The sequence below is a fragment of the Myodes glareolus genome, chromosome 3 (assembly GCF_982192425.1).
Source record: "Myodes glareolus chromosome 3, mMyoGla1.1, whole genome shotgun sequence".
NCBI lineage: Eukaryota > Metazoa > Chordata > Mammalia > Rodentia > Cricetidae > Myodes > Myodes glareolus.
In genome coordinates, this window is record NC_142028.1 from 2,099,205 (window position 1) to 2,119,225 (window position 20,021).

A 20,021-nucleotide genomic window follows, 5' to 3' on the forward strand; every position below is an offset into this window, starting at 1 on the left:
ATGGAGAAGCAGAACCTCTCTGTGCTGAATGAATTCATTCTCATGGGTGTCACAGAACTCCCTGAACTACAGGCTCCTTTTTTTGTACTGCTCTTTCTCATATACGTTGCCTCCATGGTGGGAAATTTGGGCATGATCATCCTCACCAAGTTGGATAACAGGCTACAAACATCTATGCACTTTTTTCTCAGACATCTAGCTTTCATTGATTTTGGTTATTCAACAGCTGTGGGACCCAAAATGTTGGTAAGCTTTGTAACAAGAGAAAATACTATCCCCTACAACTGGTGTGCCATTCAGTTATCTTTGTTCATCTTCTTCATCATTAGTGAGTTATTCATTCTGATAGCAATGGCCCATGACCGCCATGTGGCCATCTGAAGCCCCCTGCTCTATACAGTCATTATGTCTCAGAAAGGGTGCTGGGTATTAGTGATAATTCCCTATCTCTTCAGTGCCTTTCTCTCTCTTATCACCACCATCAAAATTTTTATCTCATCTTTCTGTGGCCGTAATGTCATCAGTCACTTCTACTGCGACAGTCTTCCTTTGTTAACCTTGATCTGTTTGGGCACACGTGACATTGAACTCATAATATTGATCTTCTCAGCATTTAATTTGGTTTCATCCCTTTCTGTGGTACTTGTGTCCTACATATTGATCCTGGTGGCCATTATCAGGATGAACTCTGCAGAGGGTAGGCACAAGGCTTTCTCTACCTATGGCTCTCACCTGACGGTGGTAGTTATTTTATATGATACTCTGTTTTTTATATATGTACAGCCCAAATCTAGCCACTCTTTTGAGACTGATAAAATGGCCTCTGTGTTCTACACCTTGGTAATCCCCATGCTGAATCCCTTTATCTACAGCTTGAGAAACAAAGAGGTAAAAAATGCCCTTCAGAAGCCATGGAAAAAACATGCGTAAAGCTTGTACTTGAAATGAGTCCCAGGTAACCTTGGGTGCACGGGGGGGGGGGGGGAGGGAGGGTTGTTGGAAGGGGAGAGGGTTAGAGAGAAGGGAGTAGGGGAGGAATGGAGAAAGCTCGGTTGACCGGGATGGGGGGAAGGGAGGAAGGATGAATATGGGATCAGGGAAGAATATATTTCAACTAAGGGAGTCATTTTAGGGTTTATAGGAAACTTGATTATATATGGGATCCCAGGTCCAAGGAGAGATCCCCAGATTGTTCTCTGGACAGAGGAGAGGGTGCCTGAACCGGCCTTGGCCCATAACCATACTGATGAATATTTTGCTTATCACCATAGATCCTTCATCTGGTGATGGATGGCGATACAGACGGAGACCCACATTGGAGCACCAGACTGAGCCCCCCAAGGTCCAAATGAGGAGCAGAAGGACGGAGAAAATGACGAAGGACTGCGAGGGATGCTATCACCCACTGATACAAGGGGTCGAATCTAATGAAAGTTTACCAAGGGCAGTTGGACTGCGACTGAACGAGCCCGTGATCCAACCAGATTCTCTGAATGTGGCCGGATTCTCTGGATGTGGCTGGCCCGGAGTCTTTCTGAGAAGCCATTGACAATGACACTGGGACTCGTTTCCTCTGCATATACTGGATTTTGGGGATCCAGTCTGTTTGGATACTCACCTTCCTGGACCTGGAGGGAGGGGGGACGAACTTGAACTTCCCACAGGGCTGGAAACCCTGACTGCCCTTAGGGACAAAGAGGGAGGAGGAGGGGAGGGGGGAGTGGGAGGGTGTTGGGAAGAGGGGCGTAAATGGAAACTTTTATAATTTAATAAAATTACCTAAAAAAAAAAAAAGAAAGTGGAGGTGGCCTACCAGCAGAAAGCCTGCCTAACGTGCACATCCATGCTTAAAATCTGGAGTCCGACAAGAATTAAATAAATAAAACAAAATTAGAGCCAAACTGTGAGTTTAATAAATTCTATTATATACTAGTGCATATAACATGTAAGATTTGTAAATGCACTGGACTGTAAAAGCAGAGTGAATTGAAATGTTTCTCTTGTTTTCAATATGCAGTGTATAAATACTGGCTCTCATTTTGGTATTAAACTTGTTTTCACACATTCCGTGCTAGTGCCTGAATTCTGCCACTCTCCTTACATTGACTCTGCACCTCGTGAAATGGAAAGGACATATTCACGAATGTACCTCACCTTAGACTTTCATGTGGCTAAAGAGATCTTAATGTATTGAAACGTGCAGTTTTTCTTTTCTATGGGACATCCATATAGAAGTACATAACATGTACTGACGTGCTGATATGTAAAAATATCCCCGCACTATGTTCTACATATATGCTTAGCAAAGAGTATTGATATAATACTAAATACAAAAAGTATAAACGAGATCTGATCCATTTATATGATTCTTGAATATTTTCACAGAGAAATCAAACAACAGGCACCGGAATATCAGTGTTTGCGCTCACATTTTTACAGTAGCCAGAACAAGAAATCAGTGTCAGTTCCTAACAGCAGCTGGATGAATAAAGACATGTGACCCATATACACAATTATCTCGGGCATGAAGAAGAGGGGAATTATGTCAGAAATGAACATTTACAGCACTTGAGATCATCATTTTAAGCAAAATAAGCCAAACTCATAAAGATGAGTATTGCATAATTCATCTTATGTAGAATTTTTTAAAACTTATAAAAGTAGAAACGAGATCATTAGGAAATAGCAAGTTGAACAGTGGGCAGGGAAGGTGGATGAGGGTGGGTTATGTGATAGTAAGTAAATAACATCAAATACATATATATACATGTATATGTGTGTATGTGTATGTACGCCACACTCACATACATTGTGTAGTGTGTCTGAAAATATAATGAAAAATATTGTTTTGTAAAAATTCACATATATTAACAAAATCAATAAATGTATCAATAATTAGTAAACTTGATGGTCTACTATGTCTCTTATGAATAATTGTCCCCTTTATTTCCATTAAGCATAGTATTTACAATTTAAACAACGACATACATGATTGGATTCAGGAAGCAAAAATTCAAGTGCAAACAGATACTGCTTAAACATTAGTTGAACAAAGACAATAATAGACATGCCAAAGAGAACTGGGGAAAACCACAAGTTCTCAAGCATAGGAAAAGAGAAGTTCTCAGGGAAGAGCTTAGCAAATGGTTATCTAACATCAAATGGTCAGCCCTGAAAACATACATAAAAATGTTATTTTATAGACTCAGAAGGTTCTTTTTAGAAATATGTGTGTATACACATAGATATGTATGCATGAAGCAATTAATAAAAAGAGGTAATGCATGTGAAAGAGAAAAAGGAGGAATATATGAGAAGTTTTAGAGGGTGGAAGGAAAATGAGAAATGTTCTAAGAATATTATTGTTTCAAAATAAAAGAAAAATGAATGATATATAAAGCAAGATTGTTCATAAGCTATCAAAGTAATTATCAATTAAAATTTTAAATGTAAATAAAGTTTACTACACACATAGAATATGTTAAGAATAGCAAAGATAAATTATCCACACATATCACAAACAGACTTCATTTTAGTTCTGGAAACCACTGTATCTGCCATGGCGAGAGCCTCAAGCACAGCTTTGTTCCCGAATATTTGCTGAAGGCAAGCCAGCTTCAGACGACTGCCATATGATCCTAACATACTGGCATTCTCTGTATCTCCCACATCCATGATAGCTAGCATTCATGAGTGATTTTTATATAAACAAAGCTCATTCAACAAAGCTGATTATCTTTGAGGAGCCAACCTCATTAAATAGCCATTAAAATGTCAGGTATACCTCACTAAAGCCAACCTGTGAAGTTATATTTCTTACTACTTGTGATTTGTCTTTCTTGATGACAAGTAGAGTGGGCTGAACTGGTTCGCACCATTCATGTGTGTTAGCCCCAAACACGGTAGAAAATATATAGATGGTAGATTAATAATTCAAAAAAGAGCACTGAGTTAGAGAAGATCTGAGAGGGACAAAACAAATTTAATCAGAATACATTGTATTAAAATCGTAAAGAACTAATAATTCTTAAAATCAACAAGAGATCTGAGGCAATGTGTGAGGACTTCAGACAAGTGTGAAGAGCAGAGAATACAAACAACTATAAACATGCTATGAAGGTGAAAGACATGACCTTGGGGCTGAAGAAAGATAAGCTTAAGAACGGAAAAAAGTGCCATATCCCATAAGAATCATCACAGAAAATATATGAGACCTAGTAGATGCAGACTGAATATTGAAGATGCCACACAGTAAACTTAGAACTATGGACTCGCTGCTGACACACAGGGCCCACACTCATGATATTGACAATGCTGGAGCTAATACCATAAGCTAAGAGCTATTTACTCTTAAAAAAAGAGTGAAAAAAAAGAGTTACATTTTTCTTATTAGCAAATTCATTCTGAACTGAACAAAAACATAAAATGAAACACCTCAGGCAACTGGTAATGCAATCATCATGGAGAACATTTGAAGTGCCTACCATCAAAAGAAACAAAAAGGAGGACTAGGTTATGTGTCATATGACCCAGTTATTTCAATCCAAGGTGTCCATACAAAGAAAATAAAATAAAAAATAATCATATCCAAGAACTACTGATATACCCATGATTATACAGATTTTTTGCCACCTAATGCACATAAATAGATGAATGGTTAAACAGTGTCAGATTATTTTAAGCATTATTTTCTCATAGATACTGTGCAGACAGCAAATCAAAGTGAATGGTACCTATATTAAAACCTTGTCGCATTTATATTAGGCCTCAACTCAAAGGTTCAGAGATAGTTCAACAAACAAAAATCTGTCAATGTGATTCACCATATAAACAAACTGATACAAAATAGCCATCTGGTTATCTCATTAGATGATGAAAAGCTTTGATAAAATTCAATACCTTTTCAGATAAAAGTCTTGGAGAGATCAAGGATACAAGAGACAAATCAAAGCATAAAAAGGCAATTAATAGCAAACATCAAGTTATTTCAAGTAAAACTCAAAGAAGTTCCACTGAAATCAGGAAGAAGACAAGGTTGCTGACTCTCTCTATGTCTATTCAATACAATACTTGAAGTTCTAGCTAGAGCAATAAGACCACTAAAGGAGATCAAGGGGATCCAAATTGGAAAGGAAGCAACCAAAGCATTATTTGTATATGATATGATAGCATAAATAAGTAACCCCCAAAATTTTATCGGGAAACTCCTACAGTTGACAAACATCTTCCTCAAAGTGGCCAGAGACAAGATTAACTAAAAAAAATAGACTTCCTATGTACAAACAGCAAAGAGACTAAGAAAGAAATCAGGGACTCTATATGTTTGGGGCCAGCCTGGTCTACAAGAGCTAGTTCCAGGACAGGCTCTAAAGCTCAGAGAAACCTGGTCTCAGGGACAAGAAAAAAATCAGGGATATAACCCCCTTCACAATAGCCACAGATAATACAAGATATCTTGTGGTAACTAAAAATAAACAAGTGAAATACCTAAATGATAAAATCTTCCTGTCTTTGAAGGAAGAAACTGAAGACTTGGAAGATAAAGATCTCCCATGCTCATAATTAGTAGCAGTAACATTAAAAAAAAACTGGTCACCCTACCAAAAACAATCTACAAGTTCAACATAATTCCCATCAAAATTACAACACAATTTTATAGACATGGACAGAACAATATTCAACTTTGTGTGGTAAAGCAAAAAAATTTAGGATAGCTAAAACAATCCCATAAAATAAAAGAACTTTCTGAGGTATTATTGCCCTTGATTTCAAGCTGTACTACAGAGCTATAGTATTCAAAACAACGTAGTATTGGCATAAAAGCAGATACATTGATCAATGAAATTGAATAGAAGATCCAGAAGTAAATCCACAGACCTATGGATACTTGATTTTTTGTAAAGACAGAAATATATGATAAAGAAAGGATCCTTAGCAAATAGTGCTGCTCTAACTGGTTGTCTGCTGTCATGTAGAAAAATGCAAATAGATCCATATCTATCCCTGCATAATACTCAAGTCCAAACGGATCAAAGACTTCAACATGAAACCAGATAAACAATCTGATAAAAGAGAAAGTGGGAATAGCCTTGAAAACAATGGCACAAGTGACAACTTTCTGAACAGAGCACCAATAGCACAGGCAATAGGATCAAAAAAAAAAAAGCATAAATGTTACCTAATGACGCTGAAAAGCTTCTATAAGGCAAAAGACACTGTCCATAGGACCAAAAAGAATAGAAGAAAACGAGAAAAGATCCTCACCATTCCCACATATAACAAAGGGCTATCTCCGAAATACAGAAAGAACTCCGGAAACTAGACATCAAAAGCCAAATAATTCAATTAAAAAAGAGATACAAACATAAAAAGAGAATTCTCAACAGACAAATCTTAAAAAGATGAGAAACACTTAAAAGAAATGTGGAACATCCTCAGATATCAGGGAAATACAAATCAAAACAACTTTTATATTTCATCTTACACCTGTCAAAATGGTTAAGTTCAAAACCACAAATGACAACTCAAGTTAGCAAGGAAGTAGAGTAAGTGGAATAATCATCCGCTTTGTTGGGATGTACTTTGTTGGGAGTACAAATTTGTACAGCCACTTCGAAAATAAGTATAGCTGTTTCTCAGAAAAATGAGACTCAATCTACCTCAGGACCAAGCCATACCTCTGTTGGGAATATACCAAAAGGATACCTTATCCTATTATAAGGACACTTGCTCAACTATATTTATAGCATTTCACTCATAACAACTAGAAACTGGAAACAACCTAGATGTTCTTCAACTGAAGTATGGATAAAGAAAAAGTGATACATTTACACAATGGAGTATTACCCAACAATGACATTATGAAATTTGTAGGCAAATGGATGTAACTAATAAAGATCATCAAGATTGAAGTAACCCAGACCCACAAAGACAAACATGTTATGTACTCACTAGTAAGTGGATATTAACTGTAAAGTAAAATATAATCATGCTAATATCCACAGACCGAGAGAGGCTAAGTAACAAGAAGGGCTTGAAACAAATATCTACCTAGAAAGGGGAAATAGTGACAATAGTGGCGTGGGATTCCCCTCTGTATGCTGTGATTACCCTTAATGAATAAAAAAAGCTGTCTTGACCCTATAGCAAGACAGCATTTAGGTAGGCAGGGAAAACTAAACTGAATGCTGAGAAAAAAGGATGGAGTCAGGGAGAAGCCAAGGAGCCGTTGCCGGACACAGATTTGCTGGGACTTTGCTGGTCAGCCACGATCTCGTGGTGATGCACAAATTAATGGAGATGGGTTAAACTAAGTTGTAATAGTTAGAAAATAAGAAGCTAGAGCTAATGGGCCAAGCAGTGATTTAAATAATATAGTTTTAGTGTGATTTTTTAAGAGCTGAACAGCCAGGAACCAGCAAGCATCTCCTACAACAAAATAGAATATATTTCACAGGTGAAGTGGTGGTGGGTGTTATTGGGAACAAGAGGGATCAGCTGTGTGGGGAGAAAATATTGAGAGAAATGATTGGAATGCGGGGGGAGCATTTCCAGCATGAGGTAGAACCCTCTAAAGCAATGGAAACTCCATGGAATCTATCACCATAACCCCTAGCAAAGAGTACTAAGCATGGAGCCTGAATGGTCCATCTTCTGGAACCAGGCAAGATCTCAAACAGAAAGATTAAGATACCAACCCAGCCCCCAAACCTATAGTTTTTCCTGCCGACAGAGTGATCTGGGACAGGAGCCTAGGAAAATTCTCATAAAAAAAAAAACAGAGAGATCTCATTAAGCAACTGTTGGGAGCAGATACAGAGTCTCACAGCCAAACAATAGGGGAAGCTCCAGTAACTTATGAATATGAGGAGGAGGGGGGATAGGAGGAATCAGGGGGCTCACGAACACCAAGAGAACATAGCTCACAGAGTCAATTAACCAGGATTCACAGAGGCTTAAAGAGATAAAACCATTTTTCAATAAAATTTATAAAAATGAATTAAACATTGAAGTTCATCTGAGAATATGAAAATCTTAATTAACTCCACTTTATCAGCATATATTTTACACATGTCATATCTGAAAAATTTATATTTTTATCTTACAACAGTTGTCACAGATTTACATAAAAATAAAAATTAGATAATCAAGGAGATATTTGAATGTATATTTACTGTAAAGTATTTGTAAAGGTGAGACATGAAATTAATTTAGATATCCTCAGTTGATAGAGAGACAGAGAAACAGAAAGATAGAAAAAGAATGAGAATAATAATCAACCAAAAACCATGATGTCCTCTATTTTTTGGAAAATGAATGTACTTAGAGTATATTGTTATTAGTTATATAAATATATACAGAGACTAAAATATCTACTTTCCTTGATTACTACTAATGTTGCTTCTATATCAAATTATCATTATAATAATATATATTTTAAAATAAAGAGATTAATATAAAGATGTTGGAAATAACATGTTATTAATATTTTTATAAGATGTGGAGCTATTCATGGTAGAAAATGCTTTAAATTTTTTTTCTGAGGATATTTTTTCTAATTGTTGCCATATAATCTTGATTATAGTTATATAGAACTGGTTTTGTGTGTAAAAAAAAAGTTATGATGTGTGGATTTTTATACATATCTTTCACATCAGTAATTAAAGTGTCTGCAATATAGAAAAATATAAACATTCTTTAAAATAATCTGTGTAAGAATAATCTTTTATTAAAGTTATGCTGTTGCTAGCAAAGCCATAAAATGCATCCTCATTAGAATACCATCCATATATCTTGTACATACAACGATTTGGTTCTAAATAGCTGAGATATAGTTGAGTAGAGTTAATAATGAAGAGTGGTAGAAAGAAATCTCTTACAACTCTCCTTACATGGGAAAATAGGTGTCGATTATATAATTATCAAGTGTCTCATGGGCTCTGCTTGAAGCTTTCCAATGCCTAGACAGAATTAGCAAATCCCTTGCCTTTGCCTCAGGAAGATTCCCAAGAGGGGATGAAAACTCATAAAATCCTTTTAATGGAGCTAAGAACACACAGGGAGAATGTAGGAAAGATTCTTCATTAGAGGTGAGTAGCCTATATGTGTTTCTTAAAATACCTCCTGGAGTCCAAGTGTTAGTCTGTAGAGGTTTCTGAAATCTGGAGTTTATGGTGTTTCAACAATCTACTCTGGAAGGTAAGTAAAAAACAACAATTTTGGATTAATTCTGCACAAGCTATAGAGAGAAAGGAGTCCATCTTTATTATTCTTTTATATCTACTTCAGAGAACCATTTATTGTATACTGGGTGGCTTTGACATGGTTTGGACACACAAGTATGAACTTAGCCCATGTACTTATTGTAGTCTGTAATTTAGGTGTCTGCTCTTTGGGAAACACTATACTTGTTTTATTAAGCTGTTTAAAATTAAGTGCTGAATTTAGAATATGTGAGTCTTCTAACTTCTTAATTTTTCTTATTTGCTTATTTTGACTTCCTTGGAGACTTCTTTTATTCCATGTAAATTTTATTATTGACTTTTTTTGCTCCTTTTATATCTGCCATAGAGAATTGATAAGCTGGTTAGATTTCTAGATAAACTTCATATTAACATGAGTTAAAACAGTTGTCCAATAAATAAATAAATAACATTTTCACTCATTGAATATTTTTCTTTATTTCATCAATGTTTTGTACTTCGTTATAGATCTATAAGTGAAGTTTCAAAGAATAATGTCTGTTTCCTAATTAATAAGTGGCATGTATTTCAGCTTACTATTCATAAAACAGTGTTAGCAAATTTTCTCTCACTGATAAAAGATTGTTCACTGAAGCACATACAATCAAGCTGGATTTTTAGTTTTATTTTGCAGTTATCTTATATAAGAATGAAATGACCTATGTCAGAAGCTTCATAATTTATATCTGTGTTATTAACTTATAAAACAATTTTTTCATTGTTTTAGCTTTCAAGACTTCTATTAAAATGTGAATGATCAAAATGCACAGTAATATTATGCATATGTGTTATTATATAACCATCATATAAAATGCACATTCATTTTATATAGTATAAAATATATTGAATATAAACATAAAATACAAAGGTATTACTGTTGGAGTCTAATGTATTTAATGATTGTCTTTATATTTCTTACCAGTATTGGTTTCCTGAGTAGTCAACATGGATACATACAATCTTACAGTGCTGAAGTATTTTGTTCTAACTGGAATCACAGATCTTCCAGAGCTGGAGGCCCCCTTATTCGGACTCTTCCTCATTGTATACATGATCTCTGTTGTGGGTAATTTGGGCTTGATCATCCTCACCAAAATAGACTCCAGGCTTCAGACACCTATGTACTTCTTCCTCAGGCAGCTGTCTTTCACTGACCTTGGATATTCAACTGCCGTGGGGCCCAAAATGTTAAGCAACTTTGTTGTTGATCAACCAACCATTTCCTATAATTGGTGCTCAATTCAGCTGACCTTCTTCAGTATGTTTATCACTGCTGAGGTTTTTGTCCTGTCAGCCATGGCTTATGACCGCTATGTAGCCATTTGTCATCCTCTACTATACACAATCACCATGTCACCAAGATTATGCCATGTGCTGGTGGCAATACCTTACCTCTATAGTATTTTCATAACTTTGTTGACAGTTATCAAGATTTTCATTTCATCATTTTGTGGCCAAAATATCATCAGACATTTCTATTGTGACAGTCTGCCATTGATATCATTGCTGTGCTCAGACACACAAGAAATCAAACTGATAATTTTAATCTTCGCAACTTTTAATTTGGTTTCTTCTCTTTTGGTGATCTCCATATCCTACATCCTGATACTTGTAGCCATTATTAGAATGAACTCCTCAGAAGGCAGATACAAGGCCTTCTCTACCTGTGGCTCACACCTGACAGTGATAGTTATATTCTATGGGACTCTATTTTTTATGTATGCGCAGCCAAAGTCCACTCACTCCTTTGAAACTGGTCAAATGGCCTCTGTGTTCTATACACTGGTTATTCCCATGCTGAATCCCATTATCTATAGTTTGAGGAACAAAGAGGTGAAGCAGGGCATTCATAGGAAATGGGAAATGTGTTTGAATATTCTACTTAAACTGTAAAAGTATAGGATATAAGAAAAAGAAAATACATGGTAGCTTATTTGTACTATGACTAATATTTCTTTATCTGGGTAATAGTCTCTTGTGGAATAGCGATGGATCTACATAATAAGTCCATATATAGAGAAAAACTTTGATTAATTCATATTGATCACTTTTATATGACATATATTTGTATGTATTGCAATGTAAAGTCCTATTTGAATTCTATTTCCAAAAATCATGCAATATAGTCTGTTTCTTGTTCCCTTTCAATAAACCAGTTAAGCGAAAATTACGATCCCTTCATTGTGCGCTTCATTCCCAGTGCTCTAACACTGTAAAATATGAAGCTTGTATATTTACATAATCACCCGAGTTCATATAAAATTCTGCTAGAGATCTCAGATAATGAAAGACTAGAGGAGCAAGGATTACTATTTCTGTCCCTGAGAAATAAAATGGAAAGTAATGAGACAAAGAATAATCTGTGACTGTGGAATCTAACCACTCTCAGCAAGTGCTGACTGTCTTCTATTGGAGTCTGATATTTATATGCCGTACTCACAGTCTCATCACTTCTATGCAATGAGAAAATAACTTCTTTGTTTTACACCTTGGCATCCCCATTGCTGAATGCCTTGATCTATAGCTTGAGAAACCAAGATTTAAAATAATCCCTACAAACTACATGGAAATTTTGTCCAATATTTTCTTAAAGTTGATGAGCAATGTGACTCTACTAAGTCATCATATAGATGTCACTGTTTTGTTTATGAGTCTCATAAATAGGAGCAAGCCCATTAAGGCCTCTACACATATTTAAAATTCTCTTGGCATGCATTATCACAATCAAATTGTTGTAAATATAATCAGGAATAGAAGAGCAAAATACTTCCTTAAAAAAGAAAAAAAATTGCCTTATAGAAGCTTCTCAGTTTTAGGAGGTCCCATTTATTTATTGCTTATCTCAATGTCTATGCTACTGGTGTTATATTTTGCAAGTGGTCTTCTGTGCCCAAGTGTTCAAGGTTAATTCCAACTTTCTCTTCTATGAGGTTCAGTGTGGCTAGACTTATGTTGAGGTCTTTTATTCATTAACACAGTGGAGTATTACTCAGTGGTAAAAAACCAATGACATCTTGAAATTTGCAGGCAAATGGAAAGAACTAGCAAAAACCACCCGGAGTAAGGTAACCTAGACCCAGAAAGACAAACACAGTATGTACTCACTCATAAGTGGATATTGGACATTTATGCTTTAGCAAAGAATAACCAGCCTATAGTCCATGACCCCAGAGAAGCGAGGTAACAAGGACAACCCTAAGAGAGACATGCATGGATCTCCCTGGCAAAGAGAAATAGACAATATCTGCTGAGAAAATTGGGAGTGTGTTGGGAGAGGGAAAGAATGGAGGGGGGAAGAATGGGAAGGAAGAGGAGAACATGAGAGAACAGCATGGTCAGAATGGGGAAGGACTGAAAGGGAGAACAAGGAAAGAGATACTTTGATTAAGGGAGCCATACATTTGGGCCTACTATAAAACCTGGCACCAGGGAAAGGACCACGAATTCACAAGGATGATCCCAGCTAAGACCCTAAGCAATAGTGGAGCGGGTGCCTGAACTGACCTTCCCCTGTAAATAGATTGAGTACTACCTTGTCATTATAGAACCTTCATTTCATCTGATGGAAGCAGACACAGAGATCCACAGGTAAGCACCTGGTGGAGCTTCTGGAGACCAGAAGAAGAGAGGGAGGAGCGATAATATGAGCAAAGGGGTCTAGATCATGGTGGGGATATCCATAGGAACAGCTGACCTGAGCTAGTGTGAGCTCACTGACTCCAGACTGATAGAAAAGGAATCTGCATAGCACCAATCTAGGCTCTCTAAATGTTGGTGACAGTTGTGTACCTTTGGCAGTCTGTGAAGTCACTGGCAGTGAAACCAGGATTTTTCTATAGTGCTTAAACTGGCTTTTTGAGATCATTCCTTTTGGAGCGATACATTGCTCAGCCTAGACATAGTCGGGAGGGCCTTGGTCCTGCCTAAAAGCAATGTGCCAGAATTTGTTGACTCCCCATGGGAAATATCACCCGCTGAGGAGTTGATGGGGGTGGGGTGAGTTGAGAGTAGGGAAGGGGAGCTGATATTGGTATGTAAAATGAGAAAAGATTGTTTTAAAAAAAGAATTTGCACAGTGTCTAGAAGAGTTTGCAATTGCACCAAGGGTGAACAGGGGTGTTCCTTTTTCCTAACATGCACTGCAACACATGTCATTGCTAGTTTTGTTCATCTCAAAGTTGTTTTGACTTACATTTCTCTAATTGGTAGGGATGATGAACATCTTTTGACATTTATTTTTCAATCATCATTTTTTTTATTTTTTATTTTACATACCAACCCCAATTTCCTTACCTTTTCCTTCCCATTTTCTGCCCCCCATTTTTCCCTTCCCACCACCTATCCACTCCTCAGAGGGGTTAGGTCTCTTTTGGGGAGTCAACAATATCTGGACTACCAGCTTGAGGCAGGACCAAGCCCCTCCACTCTGTATCAAGGCTGAACAAGCAAGACATTCAAACATAGACAATGGGCTCCAAAAAGCCAGTTCATGCATATGGGCTAAGTTCTTGTCCCACTGCCAGGGTCTACCCACAACAGATCAAACCACATACATATCTTACTCATTAGGAGGGTCAATGACAGAAGGTTCTCCATCTGTCAATCCAGGATCACTGAGCTCCCACTACATCTGGTTTTCCCCATCATAATCTTGACCTCACTTTCTCATGTGACCCTTCCTCCCTCTCTTTATCTGAAATCCAGGAACTGAGCCCGGTGTTTGGCTGTGGGTCATTGTATCTGCCTCCATCATTTACTGGGCATAGGTTCTATGATGACAGTTAGGGTAACCATCATTTCCTTCTTTTTAGTACTCTTTGTTCAGGCCCCAAACTCAATTTTTAATAAGACATTTGCCTTTTTGTTTTTATTTGTTTGCTTTAGTTCTTTATATACTCTGTATATTAATCTCCTTTACCTTGTATAGCTTATAAAGATTTTTGCTTATTCTATGGACTTGCTCTTCTCCTGTCACATTAGATCTTTGTTGCAATTGGAGTTATCATTTGTATAGGGATACATGCTGTGGGACAATGGTCTTTACCCTGTCAATTGTATTTTAATAATGTGGTAAAAAGGAGCGGTGGGCCACGTTCCCATTGCCCAGCTCCCGGATAACTTACCCCTGAAATAATTACATGGAAACTGTATTCTTTTAAACACTGCCTGGCCCATTATCTGTAGCCTCTTATTGGTTAACTCTTACATCTTGCTTGAACCCATATTTAGTAACCAGGAAAGATCCTAACCTGTGTCTTTCTTGGAGGGGAGAGTCATGGCAATTGCCTCACTGCCTTCTTCCCAGTATTCTGTCTTGTCTACTCCACCTACCTATGTTCTGACCTATCAGGCCAAGCAGTTTTTTATTAATTAGCCAATGAAAGCAACAAAAATACAAAAAACTCTCCTAAATCATAATAAAATGCTGATTGACCAGTAGCCAGTCAGAAAGTATAGGTGGGACAACACCTATAGAAGTAGAGGCAGGGCTACAAGAATAGGAGAATTCTGGGAAGAGGATTCTTCTTTCCACAGTTGTGACCCAGCCACAGAAGAAACAAGATGTGACTGCTTTGCCGAACAAGGTACCAAGCCACATGGCTAACATAGACAAGAATAATGGACTAATATATGTTATAAAAGTTAATAACAAGTCTGAGCTACTAGGCCAATCAGTTTATAACTAATGTAGACCTCTGTGTGATTTCTTGGGAACTTAATGGCTGCAGGGACCTGGGAAGAACAGAAAACCTCAGACAAAAGAGACAGATATACTCTCATTCTTCTACATGTGTACATCCATTTCCCATCATTATGTTGAAAATGCTTTATTTTCTCAAGATTTTTTATTTGTTTGTTTTTGTTGCAATCTTTGTGAAATATTAAATCATTGGAATCATTTGCACTCATGCTTGAGTCTTCATTTTTATTCCAATGTCTGCATTTCTGCTTTTATGGCACTAGTATGTAACATAAATGACTATAGTTATGGAAAATAATATAAAATAACTTTTCCCAACTGTACCACTCTTTGCTATTAGCACAAAGAATTCAACAACCCACTGCACAGATTCTTGCATAGCCAGCTTCATTGTAGTTCTAGACACAAAAGAAGCTAGAAAACAGAAACGGTTCAAATGGTCTTCAGCTGATTCAAAGACTTTATAAGAGTAAACAAAAAGAAAAATAATAAAATTAGAAAACATGACAAGATAAACTTAGTTGCACATTACCTATTGAGAGAAAATTATTGCTAGGGAATTTCCCAATAATCCACAAGGTGACCTCAGCTAATTCTCCTAGCAATAGTGGAGAGGGTGCCTGAACTGGCCTTCCCATGTAATTAGACTGGTGAATATCCCAACTATCATCATAGAGCCTTCATCAAGCAACCGAAAGAACCAGACACATAGACATACAAACAAGCACCAAGCTGAGCTCCAGGAATCAAATCGAAAGAGGGAGGAAAGAATATATGGCCAAGAAAGGTCAAGATTATGATGGAAAAATCTACAGAGACAGCTGAACCAAGCTCTTTTAAACACATGAACTCTAGCCCAACAGGTCTTGAGCTTCCATGGAACCAAATTACGCGCTCTGTATGTGGGTGACCATAGTAAAGCTTGAACTATCTCTGAGGCATCTAGCAGTTGGATCAGAATCTATCCTGGTGCATGAACTAGCTTATTGGAGCCCATTTTCAGGGTGGAATGCCATGCTCAAGCTTAATGCAGGAGGGTGAAGGTTTGGTCTACCCCAATTTAATGTGGCAGACTTTTTTGATTTCCCATGGGAACCCTTACCTGTTGGAAGGAATAGATGGAGGGTGGACTGGGGGGAAGACAAAGAAAGAGTGGGAGGAGGGAAGAACTGTGGTTGGAGTGTAAAATGAAAGTTGAAAAAAAATAGAAAAAAGAGGTACCATAAATATAAATATATTGATTTCTTTAATTAAATGGCATAGTATAGTTAAAAAATAAGAATGATCAAAATGTTTTCTTCTAAATAAGACACTCTCTTTGACTCTATAAAACTGCAAAGAAGAAATATAATAAAATGTCCCAGTATTAAGTTTAGTTTAATGTATAGTCTTGTGTATAGAGTATCAGTGGAGGACATATCACTTAATGTCTTCCTTTTCAACTGTAAAAGAGGCAGTGTGTTTCCATTCATTCATTGGATGAATTACAGGAGCCAGAACTATAACCTTATATTACCTCCATTTGTAATAAAAAACATAGTTTAAGAATTTGGATATAATTCTCAGTAAGTAATAGTTTAACTTGTAACATTTAATTTTACATATAAACTTAACAGATCTAAAGAATGTCTTAATAGTCAGTAACTGTTATTTCTTTGTTCATGTTCTGGATTGCTAGAAGATATTAGTGCTCAAATAGGTTGATTGATGAGGGCTTGTAAAAATCAAATAGGCATAGAGAAATCTCAACAATGTACATAGAGCTTCAGGCAATTAAGGTATTCTGAGAGCTGAAGAGACAGTCTTCACAGGATAGACCTCCCTGACTGATTTTCCAATAACAAATGGCCAGTCATTTAATCACATGTATACAAGAAACATCATTCGGGTCAGGTTGAGTATACTGTAATACTGTAGTTACACACACACACACACACACACACACACACACACACACAGACACACACTCTCTCTCTCTCTCTCTCTCTCTCTCTCTCTCTCTCTCACACACACACACACACACACACACACACACACACACACACACACACACACACAGTGTTGGGAAACTAACTCCAAATTCCCAACAGGTCCAATGACCTAGGACAGATGTGTGAAGTCAGCTCAGTGAGGAAACTCTGAACACCTGTTTCAGAGAAGTGGCCCAGGATAGCATGAATGGTTTCTATTTATATAATTACAACAGTTTTCATGAATAGTTTAACAATAAAATTTATTTCCTTAAGTTTCTAGAAATAATTATAATAATTGCCAGTTTGTTAGTTTATTTTATTTTCCTTCCATCTCCCAATTTTCCCACTGGTAGCCTAGTTAGAAAACTTTCTTTGTTGCTTGCAATTCTGCTTATGATTTTCACATTAAAACTATGAGTCAAGTAGGTAATGGCTACCAGTGGGCCACTTACCTAAAACAGGTGGTCAGAGTTTCCTCGTTGAGCTGACTTCACACCATTTGCATCTTATAACGTCATGCAAAGTGAAAGAAAGTTTCACTTCTAATGGTTAATCTTTACCTCTGGTGGAGTCAATTTTCACAATCAGCTCATCAACCAAAGCTGAATCAATCCACTCTTCATTTTATATTACTCTAACTACTATGGGAAATATATCAGGTTTTTTCCTATCATCCTGTAAATAATATAATTTAAAAGCTTCTCTTAATAGTTGGCAACGTTTATTCCTTGTTCTCATATCCCCTTACTCTTAGCTTCCTACAGTATTGGCACTGCTGTTAGAAACGAGAGCATTGTGGGTTCCTATGATTCTGCTTCATTCCCTGTTCCTAGACTGTTCCCATTAACTCTTGATACTGTCTACTATTACTATTTCTCCTAGACTCTTGAGGTTAAAAGCATTCTCTCCAAAGCAGTTGTGCAGATTTGTAATGTCATGAACTACTGTGACTCTTTCAGGATAGTCAAAAGATGTGAGAAAGGCAGCCTCCTGTTCTTGAGAAGGCTGAATTTATGGTCACATCTGAAACATGAAAAGCTTTAGGGGCTGAATCATATTCACTGTATATTTTCACCAACATGCTCTCTGGCTCACTGAGAGGAGAATTATTAGGGGAAAGTTTTCCTAACTCAGCAGCAACCTCATATATGACCATAAGAAAGTGAGCCAGCAATACGATTTGTGTAAGGAAAGCAAGGAGAGCAGGTAGCATATATACTCCTCAGGTCATTACCAGAATTATAGAGCAAACTATCCATCAGCCTTGCCAAAATGGGTTAAAAATCTCCCCATCTTTGCCACAAGGAGAACTTGTTCATGCTATTCTCAGGCCTTGTTCTCAAAAGAATTTACATGGCTCCTGGCACACACACGCCCATACGCACGCGCGCACACACACATACAAATACATATCCACATATGCACACCCACACATGATTACTGTGGAACCTCTTGACTTGCCATGAAACTGTGACCATCATGGTTGTCAGGCCTTCAGTCGAAGACTGGACACACTTGTACTTTACAATCATCCTGAGGAATTTCTTATACTCCATATGACACACATCTAAAAACTTGGACATAGACACAAAGACTCAGAGAGGCAGAGAGACACATAAGGAGAGAGTTAATTTTAATCCTATTTGCTGAAGAACTTTCAATGATCCACCTGTAATTAATGTTCCTAATTGACAACTATTGAGCAAAACAAGCATTGTCAAACTCTCAAATACTTTAGGGACAAGAAACTAATTGCATGGCATTTCCTTAGAAAATTTCATCAAGTCTCCAAAGATTAAAATAAATAAACTCATATTGTTCAAAGCAGTGTTGAGCCAGATAGAAACTTCATAGATGTCATTGCTGGTAATAAGAAGAATGTTTCTGTGAGGTCTAATGCTAGATCCATTCATGATTCTTTCAATGATGCATGCAACGCTTTCTATCACTCTGTAATGCTTGCATATAAATAGCTCCCCATGTTTTGTTACATTTATAATTTAAACTTATAGTGTGAATCAGCAAAGATACATGTCCATAATAATCTTAAAAATCATGATATTCCTTTTGATTATTATGTTTTATCGAAGCACTTTGTCTCTAACAACAAAGAAACCGACCAAATGAATCACAGCTTAAAAGATACCTTGTTAGTATTTTCAATGGCATAATTATACAGCAGCATAGATTCAAGCTTGTTTTTCAATGTAAATATTTAGACATTGGATTTCCTTAGATTTTATTTTTGATCTTTTGATAAATACTCCAGAATTTTATTGTATAAGTGGATGTACAGGTGCAATTCTTTCACATTTTTTTAAATCAAAATGGGCATTTTATACTCCATCATAAAAAACATGATTAGGAAAACACATGTATTGAAGTAGTCAGACATATGTCAGTGATACAGTGTCAAGAATGAGCGTCCATTCTCTGTAGAACCTGACTAGCTCCAGAATAAACTTTAAAACAATAATAAGTGGAAAAGATAATAGTATAAGGATAAATATTTTCCTTTGAATAGAACTCAAAAAGAATATCTTTCATTATTTGATAAATAGGCAATTTTATTAGCAAACACAATATGCCTTATTATACTTAATGATTGTAGAAAAAGATGAAAAACAAGAATGAATTTATGCCTTATGATATTTACTGTGCCTGTCTGATAATTTAATCTGATTTAAATTTCTGTACTTCTCATACACAAAAGAAATATGACTTCAGACTGGTAAGAGATAAGGTCTCAATATCAAAAGCATATTTTAATCAGTGTACTTGCAAGTTGATTAATGAGCTGTATGTTTACAGTAATATAAAGTGTATGCTTTGATTTTTTTCACAGTTAACTTAGAGAGTTTTCTCTATCATTATTATATAAAAATTATTATTTCTGTGTATTGCTTATTTTTTTCTTAAGGTGATGTTGGTACTCACAATATCTTTAAAATTAACTCTAGTTTGTAGGTAGCATATACCTTCTTCCTCTGGCAAGGACTGTTGTTTATATATTCATAAGCATATGGAGCTTCAGAAACCAGCATTTTGTCACAATAACCTTTTGTTAGAACTATAACTTAAGGGATAGCACTGAAAATACTGATG

At 36.5% G+C, this 20,021-nt stretch overlaps 1 protein-coding gene and 1 pseudogene across 1 annotated transcript; both read left to right on the forward strand.

Annotated features, from left to right (window-relative positions):
* On the forward strand, positions 1-930 carry LOC148122508 (olfactory receptor 8K3-like; annotated as a pseudogene).
* A 9,257-nt stretch (positions 931-10,187) lies between these two features.
* LOC148122509 (olfactory receptor 8K3-like) lies at positions 10,188-11,135 on the forward strand. The gene has a single exon (XM_087903843.1). The coding sequence runs from the start codon at positions 10,188-10,190 to the stop codon at positions 11,133-11,135; it is 948 nt and encodes a 315-aa protein (XP_087759969.1).
* The last annotated feature ends 8,886 nt before the right edge of the window (positions 11,136-20,021 follow it).

Coding starts and splice junctions, on each gene's coding strand:
- LOC148122509 (XM_087903843.1), top strand. CDS start 10,188: ATGGATACATACAATCTTACAGTGCTGAAGTATTTTGTTCTAACTGGA.